The sequence below is a fragment of the Triturus cristatus genome, chromosome 1_2 (genome assembly GCF_964204655.1).
Source record: "Triturus cristatus chromosome 1_2, aTriCri1.1, whole genome shotgun sequence".
In the NCBI taxonomy this organism is placed as follows: domain Eukaryota; kingdom Metazoa; phylum Chordata; class Amphibia; order Caudata; family Salamandridae; genus Triturus; species Triturus cristatus.
Genome location: NC_140580.1, coordinates 450,408,960 through 450,429,095, shown reverse-complemented (window position 1 = coordinate 450,429,095; position 20,136 = coordinate 450,408,960). Strand labels below are relative to the sequence as shown.

At 46.1% G+C, this 20,136-nt stretch overlaps 1 protein-coding gene across 2 annotated transcripts in view; it reads left to right on the top strand.

Moving 5' to 3' along the window:
• The window catches only part of BTAF1 (B-TFIID TATA-box binding protein associated factor 1), an 852,875-nt gene that overhangs the window by 86,030 nt on the left and 746,709 nt on the right, over window positions 1–20,136 (top strand). For both annotated transcript variants that reach the window (XM_085606166.1, XM_085606165.1), the window contains exon 2: window positions 3,169–3,292. In XM_085606166.1, coding sequence (XP_085462292.1) covers window positions 3,169–3,292 — 124 coding nt within the window. The remainder of the gene's footprint in view (window positions 1–3,168; window positions 3,293–20,136) is intronic.

The window sequence follows — 20,136 nt, the reverse complement described above, 5'->3', positions numbered from 1 at the left end:
CCAGGCTCTCACCTGTTTGGTCAAAAGGCTGATTCGGCCCTAGAGCACTTTTAGAGCAGGGCCATGGCCTGCTTCTTGGGCCTTTCAGCTCCAGGCAGGCAGTTCCCCCTCCCACAAACCCTCAAACAATGTATTCTTTTTTGGGGATATGCCAGGGACTTTGGGTGTCGTCTTCATCAGGCTCCTCTGCCTGAACAATAGGTCTCCCACCCTTTTTCAGGTTGAGCTGTGGATCCTAAAGGTGACCTGGCCACCAAGGGCAGCGTTCATCTCAATTTTTCATCCCTCCAGCACAACCTCCAAGCCTCTTTAATGGGCCCTCACCGTCCCACAGCAACTCAGAATGGGAAATCTCAGCCACTTCTGCAGGGATGGCAACAAATCCCATCTGACAAACGTGTCCTGCAGATTGTCCCGCCGAGCTACGCCCTACCTTTCCATTTTTACCCAGTGCATCTGCCTCCTACTCCAGGCCGCTTCTCAGAGTACCAGATGTCTGTTTTATGCCAGCAAGTGCAGGCTCTTTTTGCCAAAGGAGCCCTAGAGAGGGAACTTGCCTCTAACTGGGTGCTATTCCGGTTACTTCCTTGTGTTAAAGAATTGAGGCCTCCATCTTATCCTGGATCTTCGCCCTCTCAATGCTTTTCTTTGTAAAGACAAATTCATAATACTCACTTCCCCAGGTTCTCTCTGCCCTGGATAACGGAGACTGGATGGTGTTGGGCCTGCAGGATGTTTTTCACATGCCTGCCCCATAGGCCCACAGATTCTATCTGCGTTTCATGGTGGGCCCAAGCACTTAGTTTGCTGTGTTCTCTTTTGACCTCACAAGTGCCTTTCTGGTATTCACAAAAGTGATGCTGGTGGCCCTGCCCATCTTCGATAGTCAGCTGGTACCAGTCTTCCCCCTACCTCAGCGACTGGCAGTAGAAGGTAGGTGTGCAGCTAGTCGCAGACCTCCTCCAGGTAATTCCGATCCTCCTTACACCTTTGGGGGTTCTTAGCCATCCTGCAGAGTAACACCTTGCTCCTTAACAGAGGCTCTCCGTCATGGGAGCCATTCTGGATACGGTGCACCTTCAAGCTTTTCCTCCAGATCGAGTCCAGAAAATTCAGGCTATGATCCTGATATTTTAGCCTCTGTACTTGGTCTCAGTGATGGAGCTGAGCCTTTTGTGTCCCGCTCACCAACCTTGCTTGGTGGCACATGCAAGCTTCGCAATGGGACCCGAAGTCTCGGTGGGCCAAGCATCAAGGGAACCTGTGAGATTATACTCCAGTCACAGGAGACTGCATAAGCTCTGCAGTGGTAGCCGCATGAAGGCACGAAGAGTTAGAGGTGGTTACGGATGCTGCACTACTGTTGGATTAACTGTCATTATTCAAATCACCGGTTGTGATGCATTTTCTAAAAGGTTTCCACATAAGCCATTTGTGATGCCAATGAGACTTAATTCTGACTCTCATGTTTCTAACGTGTACCCCTTGTTGAACCAATTCGGTTGTCCATTGCTCCTCCTCACCCTTAAAAGGACCTTCCTGGTTGCGTGAACATTCATTAGTCAAACGTTTTCAGAGGGAGTAGACTCTGCCCCCCCCCCCCCCCCCTCCTCACAACAAAGCGATTATAGATTGTGGGATGTAAATAGGGTATTTAATTTACTTTCCTCCTGATCTCCGAATACATTCCGAAGTAGTTGAGGACTCCGTGGCAATGTTACTATGCTTGTTATCCTGTACAGGAGTGTCGGACGTTAGTGTTGGAAATATTTGGCAGAATATTTACCTTGCACAGTTACCTTTTTAATAGGAACAAATACCAAAACCCATAAACTAGTAATCTATTATCCAGCATTTAAGGACAATCCTTAGTAATACTGGGTCTAATGCCTGAAACCATATGAAAGTGTGATGAATGAGATCAGACGTGGAGAACATCAACTCCTAACTTTTCTCTTAGGAAACCTTTCAAAGCGTTCTCCTCCTACTTTTGCAAGGTGGTTCGCTGGATTAGTCTAGAGGCAGTATTGCTGTCAATCTGTTTGGTGCACATTCAGCGAGAGGGACCTTGTTGTCCAAGCCTTTTCTTTTGGCAACAGGCTTGAGGACATTAAGAATGCAGTTGACTGGTCCCCTGATCGCACATTCAAGAGGTTTAACTTCATACAGATTCTGGGTCTAGCCTCCCTGGTGATAAGCAAGCTTTAAACTTGCATAATCCTAGCCTCTGGTCCTAACATGGAATACAAAATTTCCTAGATACTGTAAAGGAAAACTTCAATTGTATTAAAGACACAGAAGCAAAGATTATCCCACTTCACAGAATAGTACATATTCAGTTTACGTTCCCCAATAAATGATCCTTATTATAAAGAAATGATACAAAAATCCCTAATTTCCTTCTTATATAGTTACATTTCTTTGAAGTGTAATTCTAAATGGAATTCTGATTAATTAGGTGAACGATTTTACTTCATATGAACTTTTTGTTTTTTCATACTAGTGACTGTAGTTCTTTTCATTCTTAAATGACCAGGACATGGATAGCACTGAAGATTAGGAACTGCAAATACATACACCTCATCAAGGGATAACAGACCTGGGATTGGCTGGACTGGATGTCTACTTCTCCTGTGTTTTTGGGAAATGTAGTGTGTTCTTGCTTGGTTATAAGATGCTGCTGGCAAAAGAATAAATGAGAAAGATGTGCATAATCCTCACCTGGATGTCCTTAATAGAATTTAAACTTCCACAGTTTCAAAGATTTTTTTCATTCTCGGCCATTGTTTGGCCTTCAAATATGCTGCTTAGTTGATAAACCAGGATTGCTGTGAAGTGACCACATCCAAATTTGGCAGAGGAAATTATAATTAAAGGTGGGGGAAAAAAACCCTTTTACTTTGCATTTGATATGGTTTTTGGGGTATATTGCACCTACTGTCACTTTCGGTTACTTTCTTAAAATGTCCATGGCTTGCAAGATTTGTCAATACCTAAGCATATATGTTTGTTCCATAAGAACTGCCTTCTTTCTTTTTTGGATGCAATATTCCTTCCCCAACTAAAGCCGTATAAACGTCTTCATACTTTTTTTCCTTTCAGAGCTACTTTGTGCCTATATGTAAGTTGTGTGTGTATATATAATTGTACCTTTACTTTGTCTTTCAGGCTTGATCGTCTTTTTATCTTGCTGGATACCGGCACTACGCCAGTGACTAGGAAAGCAGCTGCACAACAATTGGGGGAAGTTGTAAAATTGCACCCTCATGAACTTAATAGTCTTTTAACTAAGGTATGTCTGTTTTTGTTCATCCGATTTCTCCTTACTGGAGGTCACTCCAGTGCAGTTTGCTATGTATGACCAGAATTATGTGCTTCATGTGCCGTTCTTGCAGTAGGCTTTGTTGCAAAAGCAGACTAGGTTGCATCCCAATTCTGGGTCTTGTATGACTATTTTTTAAATCCGAATCTTTTTAATTTTATTGAGGTTTAGATATGCGCCCATACACAATACGCCCTTTACTTACCATTTGTTGGCTTGCATGGCACTCTTCTTTACAGCCTCGTAATTCGTCAAGGCAGGCCTAATAGTTTTGTTCCTCTGTGGATCTGGGACTAAGCACTGCTTGATTCAACTTGATCAGTACCCGTCCGCTGCTCCCAACATGTTTGTGGTACTACTTTGTTCTATTTAACTTTTTAGTTCTCTACAAACAAAAGGAATGTGACTGGCAAAAATGTGTCCAGCAGGACATACAGAATTGCAAAGATTATTTTGCCAAACCTTCTTTGCTCACTTGGCACTTGTGTGTTTATTTTTTTTTTTCCCTTGTTGGTGCTGTTCTCAAAAGTTGAAGATTCTTATTGCAAAGCGACAGGGTTTCTTCATGTGTAGTTTCTGAAATGATGCTTTAACACGTAATCATGCAGTACACCTCAGTCTGCCCCGCTCCAATCCACCTACACCAATCTGTCCCACTCAATCCAAACCACTCTCCCCAACCCACTCCACCACACTACAATCCTCCCCACTCGCCCCACTCCCTTTCGCCCCAATACAATCCCAAACCATCTGCATCACTTTAATCCCAAACAATCTGCCCCGCTCTAATCCAAAACAGCTCACCCCAGTCCACCCTACCTCAATCCACCCCTAATCCAGTTCGCCCCAGTAAAATCAACCTTAGTCCAATCCACCCACTGCAATCCAATCTACTCCACTGCAATTCACCTTGCGCCAATCCAATTCACTCCAAACCATTCTAATCCAACCCACTCTACCCTATTCCAATCCATTCCACCTCACTACCTCATTCCACTCCAACTCACTCCACTCTATGCCCCTCCACAACTCTGAACTCTACTTCCCTCTACTTAACTCTGCAACACTACCCCACCACTCCGCAACACATTACTCCAGGGTTCTCCAAAATCGATCCTGGAGGGCTGGAACCATGCCAGATTTTTAGCATACCCCTATTTAGATCAATGTAGTTATCTTAAAATTATTAGATGAATTCGGCCCTCCCAGGAGAACCTTGCTCTACTCCAACAAATTCAGACCCTCCACTCTAGGACTATCCACGCCACTAACTTTTAGCCATGCTGAACGGCAGCCACACTGGTGGACAACTTGGCAAAAACACATTGTCAAAGCCAATAGCTCTTCAATATGTGAGACCTGTTGCCTTTGCCAATTCTTGTTGTTTAAAGCCACCAACCACCCAGTCTACTTGCCCTTACCATAACAGCAAGCGAAATAAAGGAGTTGTCGATTTTATGACCTCTTATTTTAGTGTACACCAATGCTTCGCAATGTTTATTACAAAATGCTAGTTTTTTTAAATAGGTTGCTGACCAATCCATTCGGCATCTAAAGTAACCTGTTTGTTTTTTTTTTTTTTTTTTTTTTTTTTTTATGCTTAACCGACGCACACCAAGCCTCTGACGATGCCTCATGCAGAGGCAAGCACCACGCCCTATGAAGTCTGGCATCAAGCCCGCTAACAACCACACCTTTTGCCCTCCTCCACTTTTGGGCTCCAGTTGGCACTGACCAAGGATTTGGAGCAGACACCGATTCCTTCCTGAGCATTGACCCTCATTGAGTCCCTAGATCTTCCACAAACCTTGAACCTTCGAAGCTTAAGACCCATTCGGTACCTAAGATTCCATCGACTGCTGGTTCAGATGACTCTGAACAACCTTTCCTACAGAGCTTGCTGGAGGAGTTGGATGCGAGGCAAAAATTGATTTTCATGCATCCCCCAAACGGGGTAAATCTCAAAGTTCCCTCCAACACCAGCGGGAGACTTTGCCTCCGAAGAGTAAACTAACTTTGGATGAACAGTTGGCTTTGGAGACCCCTCCAGCTCTCAAGGCTACGAAAGACAAGGACCGGGGCACCAGCCCTCTACTTTCCTCCTCCTCTTCTTCCACCTCTTGCTGTCATCACCACCTACTGTGTCAGTCTTCATTGCCTCTCCACTCCTCCTATGCCGAAGGCAGACCTTTCAGCCCGATGGTCCTTATAAGGCACTATTTTACCCAAGGCCCACAGAACCTGTGGGAAGCCTGACGTCCATATCCCAGGGGAATCCAGATCTGGATCATTATCCTGTAAGGGCATCTCCCCTGGACGACACCATGGACTACCACAGTTATTCAGTGGCCAGCCACTTTTCTCAAAATGAACGTGCATAAACTCCATGACCAAGACTGTTCTCTCATTGAAGCCTTGTCAAAGTCTCAGTGAACTGCACAGCTCCTCTCTATGTTAAAGTTCATGCTAACATCAGCCTCTATAAAGAGTCTCAAGGCCGCTGTTGTAACACTACAGGTTGAGGGGGAAAAAATCAAGCCTTTCCCAATGACCTGACCTACATCAGTGTTCATGTCCCACCTGACTCCCTTGTTACTCACAAAGCACTCAAAGGGGGGCTTCTGGTCAAGCCATAGGTGATGCTCTCCAGCCCAACAAGGAGAGCGAAAAATATTTTGTTGGTAAAAGGGTAGCAGTAGGAGCCACTTCCCACTGAAGAATAACCAACTCAATCTGCCCCCTTTCCTGCTAGGACGGCTTACTGGGGCGTGATGCAAGAACTAGACAACATCTCCCATATTAGCTGAGGGGGAGATGGCTGCAAAGGGGAAAATGATCTCCAGTATCACCATCTGCTCTGTTCTTGATGCTTTGGGTTCCCCATCTTGTGTGGGGACTACACCGGTGTTCTCATTAGATGACGTGCCTGACTCCACATTTCAGGCTTCAAGAAGGAAGTTCAGCAACATCTGATCAACCTAACATTCGGTGGAGGACATTTTATGTGGCCTGCAAGTTCATGAGATGTTCGAGAAAAAAACTAAAAGGAAACCAACATCTCAAAACCAATGGGTGCCCTTCTAACTCAATCACCTAGGGGCTCCTTTAGGAGACCTTTTTAGAGGGTTGTCTCTAAAACTTCTTTGCCAGACTTTGCCCCTTCATACTAGTGACAGCGCCAATCCTACCAACAGATAGCACATATGTCCACCAGATATGCTTGCAGGGGCAACAACGGCAGGGTAAGGGAGGTTCTAGAAAAGGGGCCTTCACCTCAAAACATTGTCCCAACACTCCTGGTGGTGCCTTGCCCATAGTTATTCCAGACGACACTGAGCTGGTCGGGATACCGGCATCGAGGAAGATGTATGGCTCCATGCCGTTCACCCAGCCCTATTCTGAGGGAGCTATAGGGGGGGTTCCTGGGCAAGAAATAGGCTGTGGTTGCTACTCCTGCTATTTTCTGGTTCCAAAAGATGGAGGCCTCTGTCCTACCCTCTACCTCCGAGACCTCAACTATTTCCTCAAAGTAGTTCAAGATGCTCACCCTTGCTCAGGTCCTTTTAGACTTGGCATCTTTTGGGGTGTTTCCCCTGTCTTTTTGCTTTTTCACCTCCCCGGTTTTGACTGATTTCGCTTGTTTAGTGTCTCTGCGCACGTTTTCAATGCTTTTCAGTGTTAAAGTGCAAGTGCTCCTGTTGTAAATTGTTATTATGGATTGGTGTTTCCATGATTGGCGTATGTGATTTACTGGTAAGCCCCTAATAAAGGGTACTGAGTGCCACCCACGTGAGTAGCCCTGAAAAGGTATCTTACATCTACCGGGTCTGCGCACAATTTGTAACTGCCATGTCGACCTGGCAAGTGCACCCGTTTGCCAGGCCCTAACCTTCCCTTTTCTTACACTTGGTCACTCCTTTGGTAGGCTCATGGTACCCCTGTGGGCAGGGTGCTGTGTATGTTAAAGGTAGGACACCTACTGGTGTGTGCAACATGTCCTGGTGGTGAATTAGTGTATTTCGTTTTTCACCACTGCAAGGCGGTCTGTCCCATAGGAAAGAATGGAATATTTACTTATAACATCTTATGAGCGTAACTTCCCATTGGGACAAGATGGGGAAATTAAGTTTAGTATGCCCGGACTCCAAATGTAAAAATTCATCTTTTAATAAAGGTGATTTTTATGTTCGGTGTTTGAAAATACCACTTTTAGAAAGTAGTTATTTCCTTGCTTAGCCATCCTGTGTGCCTCTGCTTGGTTTGTGGATTGACTGTCTGGCTTTAGAGTGACAGGGACTGGGGATGTGCTTTCTTCTCAGACAGCGACTGGGGGGGGGTCTAGGTGTGTCCTGCCTTTCCTAGATGAGTCGGGACTGGGCTGAATAGACCTTAGATGCATTTAGAGTAATAGGAGGAGATGTCCTTGCACCTGAATGGGCCTGGTCTGCCTTGAACAATGCTGTCTCTACCTCCTGCCAGGAAGCTGGGCCAGAGGCCAGAACTGGTTTAGACTAAGCACAGACACACTCTGCTTGAGAGAACCAAGGGATTTTGAGTTTAAATATTGGGACCCCAGATTTTTAGAACTCGCTGGAATCAATGAATCTGCCAAGAAGACTAGCTGGAAGAGCTGCCAGGAGGAATACTGCCCCTTTACTGTGTTGTTGCTTTTGAAATATACTAGAAAGGAGCAGAGTAATATTACATACTATAAACAGATGAATGCTGTAATCCAAAAGAAATGGTCCACAGAATATTGTCCATCCCAAAATAAATTTTTATTTTTTGTTTAAATGTATTTCTATTATGATTACCTCCCTGCTTATTTCCCAAATTGCTCAATTGTTCAGGAGTATTCCAATAAGCCAATACATTGGTTTACACCTAAACCATCACACGTGAAACTGTTACATACATTCAGAAATGGCATTCAATCAATTTTCATAATTACAAACCAAAGAAATTGTAACATAAGTTCTAATGTATCCGTATAACAAATATTACTCAAAGTGCACAATCTAGTATTAAGTCTCTTTCAAACAAAAAATATTATATTCATTCTGACAAATCCGTTGAGTAAATATTGCTCAATGTACACAGCCAACGCGTTTCGTCCTATCTAGGACATCATCAGGGCTGTAAAAAAGGAAAAGAAAGAAAAGCACATCTTATCACTGTACAATACTGAATGTATAGTCCTTCCAAACTACCTATACAAGGAAAAATGTATCCATAATTTACAATATTTGCCTATTTGACAATACAATCTTGTATCCAGAAATAGAATTATCCATTCATGATTAAACCATATTAACAGATACTTTTAATTCTAGTAGTGATCTGATTCTCATAAGAATTAACATAACGTCCGTTCCCCTTTACCTCATTTAATATTTCCCCTCAATTTCTAGTCGTACCAATGTTCCCCCCCACAGCTTATCATTCATTTTACATATTCTAATTTATAGGATGATAGCCAACCACAACCTGTCACTGACATACCTTATTCCAAGTTTGTCGTCCCTTTGAATTTCACACTTTATTTTCTAGATAACTCAGGAAGATGTCATGGATCATTCAATATGAATCTTCTCCAACATCACACCCTTTAATTCCCAAACATAAAAGTATGATCTAAAAATAAATAAAAATGTATTGCCTCAATGTTAACCCTTCGGTCATGAATCAACTACGCATTTTCCCTATCGCCCATAATACCCAAAAGCTTCCATGTCCCTACTGATTATTTCTCACCTCCGTTTCGAATTCATTAAGCCTTCCAAATCTCTATTCTCCTTTATTACGATACTATTTTCGATCCTCCGTGTCTTAGCACTTGTTATACATTTTTTTCATCCCGTTCTATCCTTCTGTATGCAGTTGATTGGTCTAAAAATATAACAAAAAGGCACCCCATTAGTAGCACTCCTTCTATCCCTCCGATAAGAAAATGAAGCGCCCCATTCCAATCTCATACCTTGCAGCAAAATGCCCTCCTAATTCTCACAGCCGGTCCGATACCCCTGCTTTGTGACCTGAAACCGCCATAGTTCATTTAAGACAATCAAGCACCCATCATTATTCCTGATTTTTCATCCTGTTCTATCCTCCTGTACGCAGTTAATTGGTCTGAAAAAATAACCAAAAAGCACCCCATTAGTAGCGCTCCTTCTATCCCTCGATAAGAAAATGAAGCGCCCCATTCCAATCTCGTACCTTGCAGCAAATTGTCTCCGTAAATTCTCACAGCCGGTCCGATAGCCCTGCTCTGTAGCCTGAAACCGCCATAGTTCCATTTAAAATAGTTAAGCACCAATCACTGATTCTAATTTCAAGACCTCATTACCATATAACTTCATGTGTTTCCTATCTGGTCCGCTAGTTTAAACCACATCACGTTTTACTATGTCGAATTCTGCCACCAATAGACTCACCTTTTACTGAGTAATGAATCGAACATGGTCCGGAAGCCATTCCGTTAATTCTTATGAGACAATCCGATCACTACTAGAATTGAAAGTATCTGTTAATATTGGTTAATCATGAATGGATATTTCTATTTCTGGATACAAGATTGTATTGTCAAATAGGCAAATATTGTAAATTATGGATACACTTTTCCTTGTACAGGTAGTTTGGGAGGACTATACATTCAGTATGGTACAGTGATATGATGTGCTTTTCTTTCTTTTCCTTTTTTACAGCCCTGGTTATGTCCTAGATAGGACGAAACGCGTTGGCTGTGTACATTGAGCAATATTTACTCAACGGATTTGTCAGAATGAATATAATATTCTTTTTGTTTGAAAGTGACTTAATACTAGATTGTGCACTTTGATTAATATTTGTTATACGGATACATTAGAACTTGTGTTACAACAATTTCTTTGGTTTGTAATTATGAAAATTGATTGAATGCCATTTCTGAATGTATGTAACAGTTTCACATGTGAGGGTTTAGGTGTAAACCAATGTATTAGCTTATTGGAATACTACTGAACAATTTAGCAATTTGGGAAATAAGCAGGGAGGTAATCATAATAGAAATACATTAAAACAAAAAATAAAAAATACAAATTTATTTTGGAATGGACAATATTCTGTGGACCATTTCTTTTGGATTACACATTCATCTGTTTATAGTATGTAATATTACTCCACTCCTTTCTAGTATATTTCAAATTTTATATATTTAAGTGGCTTTTAACGGTGGGCCTCTGGAAGTGAGCAGGAGACTATTAATTGTAGGTACAAGGTATTAATGCACAAGATATTACTCTCTGGTGCACACATAGTTGTGACCCTCATCGTTGCAATCATTAGATTATGTTGTTGCTTTGTTGGGTTGGCCTGCAGTTACTGCTTCTGCCTTGGGCAGTGAAAGGACTGGACTGAACTTTCTTTACTTGTGCTGAGTATCTCCAAGGGCTTGAAGTAGAACTTGCCTCCTGTTCTGAAGTCTCAGTGACTGCAAAGACTTCACCAACCTCTGGGTACCGCTTCTGGAACCACTGTTTCAGTTGCCACAGAGAAGGGAAACGCAACAAACTCCATCGCTGGCTCTGCGTCCTGACTGCTCCACAGAAGGCACTGCCCGTGTCTCCCACTGCAACCTTGGTCTCACCGACTACCTCCGCTACAGAGCCGCTGCTTGCTCCATGACTTGGCATCGCATTCAGCACCGCCTCGCTTCATTTTGCCATCCTGGCCTCACCGACACCGTCACTGCTGCTGACTTTGACACCTGTGACCGCATCATGGCTGGGAGCACCGCTCCTAAGTTTCACGACGTGCCACCACGTCCCACACAGCTGCCTGTGCTGACCGATACCAGCTCCCACTAACCGGCTCTGTTGCTTGAACCTCAGCCTGCCAGCACCGCATCGAGCACTGCCTCCCCCTGCACCGAAAGCCTTGGTCTCATCGCCGTCTGGACGATAGTCACTGAGCTGCTGCCTGCACTGCATCGAGAGGGCACCGCACCCTGCACCGCTTCCATTTTGCAACGCAACTGATATGTTGCTATGATTGGCTCACACAAACGTGCCAGCTGCAATGAGAAAGGTACTGTTACCGAGTCTGTCCACGCTTTCGCTGGCCCATACCGACACTGTCGGCTGGAACTGTTTAACTCTGTTTTCAGCATGGAGATAGCCCCGGATGGAGCTACCGACTCATACAAACAGTTTTCTAGGTATTTCTGCAACTTGAAGGATATCTTGCAAAGAATATATTTTTGAGTACTGTATGTCAGACTCTTATCGTTTAGCTCTTTTTTTTGGATATATAAAAATATTGGATTTTTTTAAAACTGGTGTGGTGTCTTTTTGTAGTGTTGTCACTGCATTACTGTTGGTTATGTGGAAATGCTTTATACACTGCCTCTGATATAAGCCTGACTACTCGTGCTATGCTACCAAGGGGGTGAGCAGGCGTTCTTTTAGGAGTGTAACTCCCTTACCATGAGTAGGCATAAGGGTCCCTTCTTGGAGAAAGGCACTTACCTCTTCCAAGTTGAGATCCCCATTTCTAATAGGCCCTGTCTGCCTTGGACCTGGGAGACTCGATGGTAGCGTTGGACTTGCAGGGCGCCTATTTAAATCCTGCCTGCCCATCGGGGCTACCGGTGGTTTATGGTGGGCCATGACACTTTCAGTTTACCATGCTCCCTTTTGGCTTCACCAGTGCCCCGTTGGTGTTCACCAAGGTGATGGCGGTGGTCGAGAGATCAGGGGATTAGTCTTTCCCCTATCTCAACGACTGGCTGTTTAAGGTGGGCTTGTCCCAGGCAGTTATCTCCCACCTACAGACTGTGGCAAACCTACATTCACTGGGGTTCACAATGAACATGCCGAAGTCACACCTGTCTCCCTCTCAGATGTTCCCTTTCATTGGAGCAGTTCTGGACACACTGCAGTTTCTGGCTTATCCTCCCGAGCGACGAGTCCAGGATATTCAGGCTATGATAGCGATGTTTCAGCCTTTATCCTGGCTTTTGGTGAGCATGACTCTGAGGCTGTTGGGCCTTATAACCTCCTGCTAGTGTACCATGCTAAATGGCAAATGCTGGCTCTGCAGTGCGACCTGAAGTTCCAGTGGGCGCAGCATTGAGAATCTCACCGACCTGGTTCAGATATCAAAGGGCACTGCAAAACAGCTGCATTGATGGTTGACAAATCGCGATTGGTTCTGAGGCAGACCTCTCTTCCCCACCCAGATCTCACAGTAGTGACTGATGCGTCTCTTCTGGAATGAGCCAGCCTTCTAGGAGAGGTGGAAATCGAAGGACTCTTCTCCGGTGGAAGCCAGGATCCATATCAACCTGTTGGAGCTTCGTGCAATCTGATTGACACTGAAAGACTTTGTTCAAGGCATATGAGCTGCAGATTACACACTGTGCGTAGATCGCCATCTGGTGTTGGGCCCGGATGTTTGCACTTGTTTTTGTCTTGGAAAGTCTTTGGAAGTCACGAGGTATGTGACTCCTCCTTTGGATCATAGTGCGCATGGGCTTCGGCTCCATCCTCAGATTGTCTTTTTCCGCCATCGGGCTCGGATGTGTTCTCGCGTTACAGTTCGGAACCGTTAACGGTTTTCTCTTTTGACGCGCAATCCTTCCCATCTCTACGGTATTGTTTTCGATCACTTTTCCAGCCACATGCGACCCTTCAACTTCGAAGCCTTCGGGCCTACCCGGGCCTCCTCTCAGGCTCGTGGAAAAGATGCCATTTAAAGTGTCCTCAATGTGGGTCGAAGTTTCCCCACACCAACCTACATGAGGTGTGCAACCTCTGCCTCTCACCGGAGCACGAGGCCAGAGACTGTCCAGCTTGTGCCTCTTTCCGCTCCAAAAAGACCATCCAGGACCGACTAGCTCCAAGGACAATGGCTCGCTTGTCCTCTTCGATCCCCGACGATATCTTTCAAGAGGGCGTCTATGTTCCGGAGCAGGGTCGAGACGAGGAAGCCATCATCAGCGCCTCCGAAGCAGATGATTCCGCCGTCGAACACATTACTCCAGCTCAAAGGGCCGTGAGTACAGACTTCGACCCCGACCCACCCACCCCCTCGACACCGTCCAAAAAGGCTTCAGTACCACCTCCACCTTCGGGCCCAGGTGCACGCCGAGACACTGCTTCCCATGCACCGCCTTTGGGCCTGGTAAAGAAGCCTAGTAAGCCTCTAAGCAAATCTGGCTCGAGTCAGCCTACCCTCAGTACCGAACATCCGGCACTGAAGAAAAAAGCGTCATCGACCTCATCCACGCCGACCGCTGCTCCCACATCGAAGCACTCGGCGTCCAAGGCTAGCACCAGTTCCTCGGCACCGACAACACCCTCTGAGCCGACTAAAAAACGCCCATCGAAAGGCCCCGATACTTCCAAACCGAAGACCTCGGAACCGGAAAAACAGCAACCGGTTCCAACTCATAAAGACTCTTCCAAGCCTAAAACTGCTACCGAGTCGACGCCCAAAATACTTATGGCTCCGAAGGATCTGTCTCCCACAGAACAGTTTCGACCAGATCCTGCCCAAAAGACTCTAATGAAGGACCCCAAGACTGGTCATTTAATGCTCAGCATCAGGAAAAGACCACTAACCATGCCTGCGCCCGCACCGCCACCAAAGAAGAGACTTTGCTACCTCTCCATTAAGGTTTCCTTCTCTTCCTCCTCCTCCACACCACTCTCCCACACCATCACCTACCCCAATAGATGATGGTAACACCTCAGATGAGGCAGGGGGAGGTGCGGACGATCAACCCCTTGGGGACCCTACTCCTACTGGCTCCCCTGACCCCTGGGATGATTAGTGTCCCAGATGTCCCTTACACCCCACAGGATTTTATTTATCCCCCAGAGGACAATTTAATTCAACCAGCTCCTTCAAATAGCTGCCCAATACCACGGGGTAGCCCTACATACAGATCCAGTAGAGGAGGATTTTCTTATGGATACCTTTGATACCACACAAAGGTCTACCTCAATATTGCCCATGCTTAAAGGGGTCATTAAGCACGCACCAGAGATCTTTAAAGACCCCGTCAGGGCTCGGGTCATCAACCCACGAATAGAAAAGCAATACAAGGCTGCCCCTACTGACCCAATATACATTAAGGGCCCCGCACCACTAGACTCCCTAGTAGTCTCTAATGCCAGAAAGTGCAAATTCCCAAACGCCAGGTGACTCACCACCACGTGTCAAGGACAAGGAATCGAAACTCTTAGACGCCTCTAGCGCAAACACAGCGTCACAGGCAGCAAATATTTGGCGCATTGCTAACACCCAAGCGCTCCTAGCCAGATATGATAGGACACATTATGACAAACTCTAGTCCATAATGCAACACCTCCCTGACCAATACAAAAATAGGGCCAGTGAACTAATCCAAGAGGGTAAGACAGTCACTAACACCTCCATTCGCTGTGCCCTGGATGCAGCAGACACCGCCTCAAGGGCAATCAACACCAATGTCCTTTTGCGCAGGCATGCCTGGTTACGTATATCCGGTTTTAAACCAGAAGTACGGGCAAAGGCAGAGGCAAAAATAACAACTCCCGCTCTGCCTCCACACCTTCCCCATGACTTCCTTCCACTTCCCCCTCGACTATTCCACTCCAGTCGGGGGAAGACTTCACCAATTTCTCCATGCCTGGATAAACATCACTTCAGACAGGTGGGTCCACAAAATCATTCAATCAGGCTACTGTCTCGAACTAACATCTACCCGCCCCCCCCAAACACCGTCCAATGTCACAAGAACATCTGTTACTGTTAACAGGAGGTACACTCCCTCCTACAAAAAAGTGCAATAGAACCAGTTCCCTTGCACCAACACAACAAGGGAGTCTACTCCCTATATTTTCTCATACCAAAAAAGGACGGATCTCTAAGGCCTATTTTAGACCTCAGGCCCCCGAAACCTATACATACATTCATCCCATTTCCACATGGTCACACTTCAGCAGGTCCTCCCTCTTATTTCCCAGGGTGACTTCCTTGCTACTCTAGACCTCAAGGACGCCTATTTCCACATTCCCATTCACAGCGCTCACAGAAAATATCTCCGATTTTGTGGTGGATGGTCAGCTCTGTCAATTAAAGGTACTCCCATTTGGAGTCACCACAGCACCAAGAGTGTTCACCAAGTGCCTAGCAATAGTGGCAGCACATCTAAGAAGACAACACATACATGTCTTCCCATATCTAGACGACTGGCTTATAAAAGCCAAATCGTACAATCAGTGTGTACAACACACTCACGCCACTATTCAACAACTTCGCGACCTGGGGTTCACAATAAATCGCCCCAACTGCAACCGTCCCACATACAACAATATCTTGGTGCCACAATAGACACCTCAAAAGCGTTCGCCTGTCCCACTCCAGCCAGGATAGCGAGCATCCAAGCTCTTCTCACCAAATTCCAACCGCAACACTCTCTTCCAGCTCGAGTGTTCATGCAACTCATAGGGATGATGGCCTCTTGCATATTCATAGTGCCTCATGCAAGACTCCAGATGCGTCCTCTCCAAGAGTGCTTGGCACACCAATGGAACCAGGCTCAAGGTCCGCTAACAGATCTGGTTTTGGAGACGGTCGTACCCATTGCTCTCTGCAGTGGTGGAACACCAAGAACCTTGCCAAAGGGCGACCGTTCCTCGAGCCAGTTCCTCAAATACTCACGACAACGGACGCATCGCTCTCCGGCTGGGGAGCTCAACTACATCACACCATGCGGGGCAGGTGGACACCAAGTTACTCCACATCAACCACTTGGAGTTACTAGCCATATTCCTAGCCTTAAAAGCATTTCAAAAACCAATATCAGGCAAGACTGTCTTAGTCCGCACCGACAACATGACAGCCATGTATTATATCCAAAAGCAAGGTGGGACACACTCTCTGCAGCTCTCTCAACTTGCACAGAGCATATGGAGGTGGGCTATACCTCGGAACATTTTTATCCTAGCCCAACATGTCCCAGGAGTCAAACACCATGGCCGATCTCTTGAGCCGTCAAACAGAACAAATCCACGAGTGGTAACTTCATTCACAAGTTCTTCAACCGTTTTTTCAGAATTGGGGGCAACCACAGATGGATCTCTTCACCACCCAAGAAAACGCCAAATTCCCAAACTTCGCCGCCAGGTATCCTCACCCATTGTCCAAAGGCAATGCGATATGGATGAACTGGTCAGGCAGATTTGCGTACGCTTTTCTGCCTCTCCCACTCATTCCACTAGTGGTGCGCAAACTACAGCAACACTCATTGACGCTGATCCTAGTTGCTCCAACTTGGGCCAGACAGCCATGGTACACCACACTGCTGGAACTCAGTAGTTCCGCACCAAAAACGACACCTCTCTCCACGCCTCTTAACCCAGAACCATGGAGAGATCCAACACCCAGGCCCAGCTCAGATCAACCTAGCAATCTGGCTCCTGAAATCCTAGAATTTGGTTACCTTAACCTTCCTCCTGACTGTATGAACGTCATCAAAGGAGCTAGACTGCCTACCACTAGAGCATGCTATGCAGCCAAGTGGAAGAGATTCGTAGTATACTGCCATAACAACTACACTAATCCCCTAGATGTGTCTATCCAACACATCATAGGCTACTTAGTACACCTCCAAAGATGCAACCTAGCCTATACCTCTATCAGATTGCATCTTGCTGCCATAGCGGCATATCTACAAAATAGACAGCACCTCTCACTTTTCAGAGTACCTGCCATAAAGGCCTTTATGGAAGGACTCAAAAGAATAATTCCCCCCAGAGTACCACCTTCCCCTGTGTGGAATTTAAGCATCGTTCTCACAAGGCTAATGGGGCCCCCATTTGAACCTCTACATAAATGTGAGCTACAATTCTTAACTTGGAAAACTACTTTCCTCGTAGCCATTACTTCTCTACGAAGAGTTAGTGAACTACAAGCACTAACCATTCAAGAACCCTTTCTCCCTAAAGTCATTTCTCCTTTCCACCTCCATCAGTGGAGCTGCCTGTATTCTTCTCGCAGCCACAAACAGTTGCAGAAAGAGCTCTTCACACCTTAGATGTCAAAAGAGCACTACTATACTACATGGAGAACAAAACCCTTTCGTAAAACCAAACAATTATTCAGGTCTTTATCACCACCACACCAAGGCAACCCCATATCAAAATCTGGGATAGCTAGGTGGATTGTCAAATGCATACAGATGTTACCATAAAGCAAAACGTACATTATCTGTTCCTCCTAAAGCCCACTCTAAACGAAAGATAGGGGCTTCAATTTTTAGGAAACATTCCTTTAGATGATATCTGCAGAGCAGCTACATGGTCTACACCACACACATTCACTAAACACTGCTGTTGATGTGCAAACTAAACAGGCTAGTGTGGGCCAGGCTGTACTCAAAACACTACTTGAAACTACTGCAACATACTGGTGGTCGCCGCTAGGGGTGGATACCGCTTTACAATCTATACACGGTGTGTAATCTGCAGCTCAAATGCCTCGACGGAATATGCTACTTACCAGTATGCATCTGTTCTTGGCATGTAGAGCTGCAGATCTTCACATGCCCACCCGCCTCCCCGGCTACCTTTATCTGTTCCAGTATTCTTACTTAGATACACTCCACATGGGGTTCTTTCCTGTTTCTTACTAAGCTCCATCATTTCCCTGCTGGCGGAAAACAATCGGAGGATGTAGCCAAAGCCCATGCGCACTATGATCCAAAGGAGTCGCCGCATACCTCGTGACTTCCAAAGACTTTCCAAGACAAAAACAAGTGCAAACATCCGGGCCCAACACCAGATGGCGATCTATGCACAGTGTGTAGATCTGCAACTCTACATGCCAAGAACAGATGCATACTGGTAAGTAGCATATTCCTTACCATATATCAAGGGAAGGCTAGTTCAAGTGTTCAGACACTACTGCTATGTGGTACTGGAACAAACCGGGCTGGTTGGGGTTGTGGGCCCTTTCTCAAGAGGCCCTGCGTCTCTGGACTTGGCTGGAACAGGGCATTTCCCTGGTGGTTCAACAACTGGCCAGTTCCTCGAATCCCAGAGCGGACGAATGCAGCCGTTGGTGCCTAGCGGATCACGAGGGGCGTCTCCGTCTGGAGGTGGCATAAGGTCTCTTTCAACAATGGGGAGAGCCTTGGTTAGATTTGTTCGCCTCCAAAGAGCACGCGCAACGTCAGCAGTTTTTTCCTCATTGGAGTTTCCAAGAGGGCTCTCTCTCTGAAACGCTTTTTGTCTCGAGTGGAGCACAGGCCTCCAGTATGCATTTACGCCCATACCACTCCAGTCCAGAGTGCTCGAAGATCAGGAGCGACTGGGCACAAGTCATTCTTGTGGCTCCAGACTGGGCACGGAGAGTGTGGGATCCTGAGTTTTTGCAGATGAGCATTCATCCGCCGATTGGGCTTCCCTTTCTGGAGGTTCTTCTGTTGCAACAGCAGGGTAGTGTTCTCCACCAAACCGGTCTACTCTCTGCCTCCTTGCATTGGGAGTGAGCGGAGACAGTTGACAGCTTTTGACCTTCCCGCCCCCTGAAGTCTGTGGTTAATCAGGCAGCCAGGTGACCCTCCATGAAATCAGTATACGCCTGCCGATTGGGGGGGGGGGGGGGGGGGACAATTGTAAATACATTACAGAACAGTCTGAGCCCCTGTCTGCTTCCCTTTCTGTTATTCTTTTTATTCTCTTTAGCCCAGCAGGGCTCAGCTGTGGGGACTCTAAAGGGCTACCTTTCGGCCCTTTCTGATTTCCTTCAGTTGCCAGATCAACCGTCACTTTTTAAGTCTCCTATTGTACATTCCTGAGGGGGCTTACTCCTGTTTCCCCCTTCACCTTTCACCATGCTCCAGTGGGACCTTCATTTGGTTCTCACCTACCTGATAAGTGCACCTTTCAAACCTCAACACAATTGCCCCCTCCTGCTGCTCACTATAAAAACTGCCTTAGTGGCAATAACTTCTGCCAGGAGGGTGAGCGAACTACAGGTTCTGTCATTGCAGCCTCCTTACCTGACCATGTTTCTGGACAAAGTAGTGCTCCGCACTAGGGTTTAATTTTTAATTTAATGCTCCTCCTCATCCCTTTAAATAAGAGGTGCGTCTCTGCTGTCTGGACTCAAAAAATGTGATGTCGTTCTACCTTGACCGCTCTAAAGAGTACTGGGTGGACGACCAACTCTTTTTGGGATACGCTGGAGCAAAGAAGGGGCATACTGTACAGAAGAGGACCATATCGCGTTGGGTCATCCTCTGTATAAAGATGTTACACCATGGCAAACAGCCTCCTGAAGGCCTCAGGGCCCATTCTACCAGGGTGAAGGCAGCTACCACGGCTCTTCATTGTGGTGTCCCGGTCCTTCACACCTGCCAGGCAGCCACGTGGGCATCTTCACAAGTTCACCAAACAATACTGCCTGGACAACCAGGTCTGTAGGGAGGGCCTTTTTGGCTGTTCTGTCCTGCAGGACTTTTTGGTTTTAAAACTTTTCTGCTGTCCCTCCTCCCTGGATGTATTGCTTGGGTATCTGTTCAAAGGTAAGGGATCTGTGGCTAGATGTCTCTACCAGATGGACAAGTTACTTACCTTCGGTAACTTCTTAACTGATAGACATGATCTAGCTGCAGATTCCTTACCTACTCGCCCACAGCGGGGGAGTGTGGGTGGATTCGTTTTTAGTTGGCGCTGTTTCCCTTAAGGGCCCTGGTTGTTTTTGATGCACCATAGTTTTTCACTCTATGGCTCCGCGCTTCTAGTGTGGAAAGTCGTGAAAAGTACTGCCATTAGTGCGCCGGG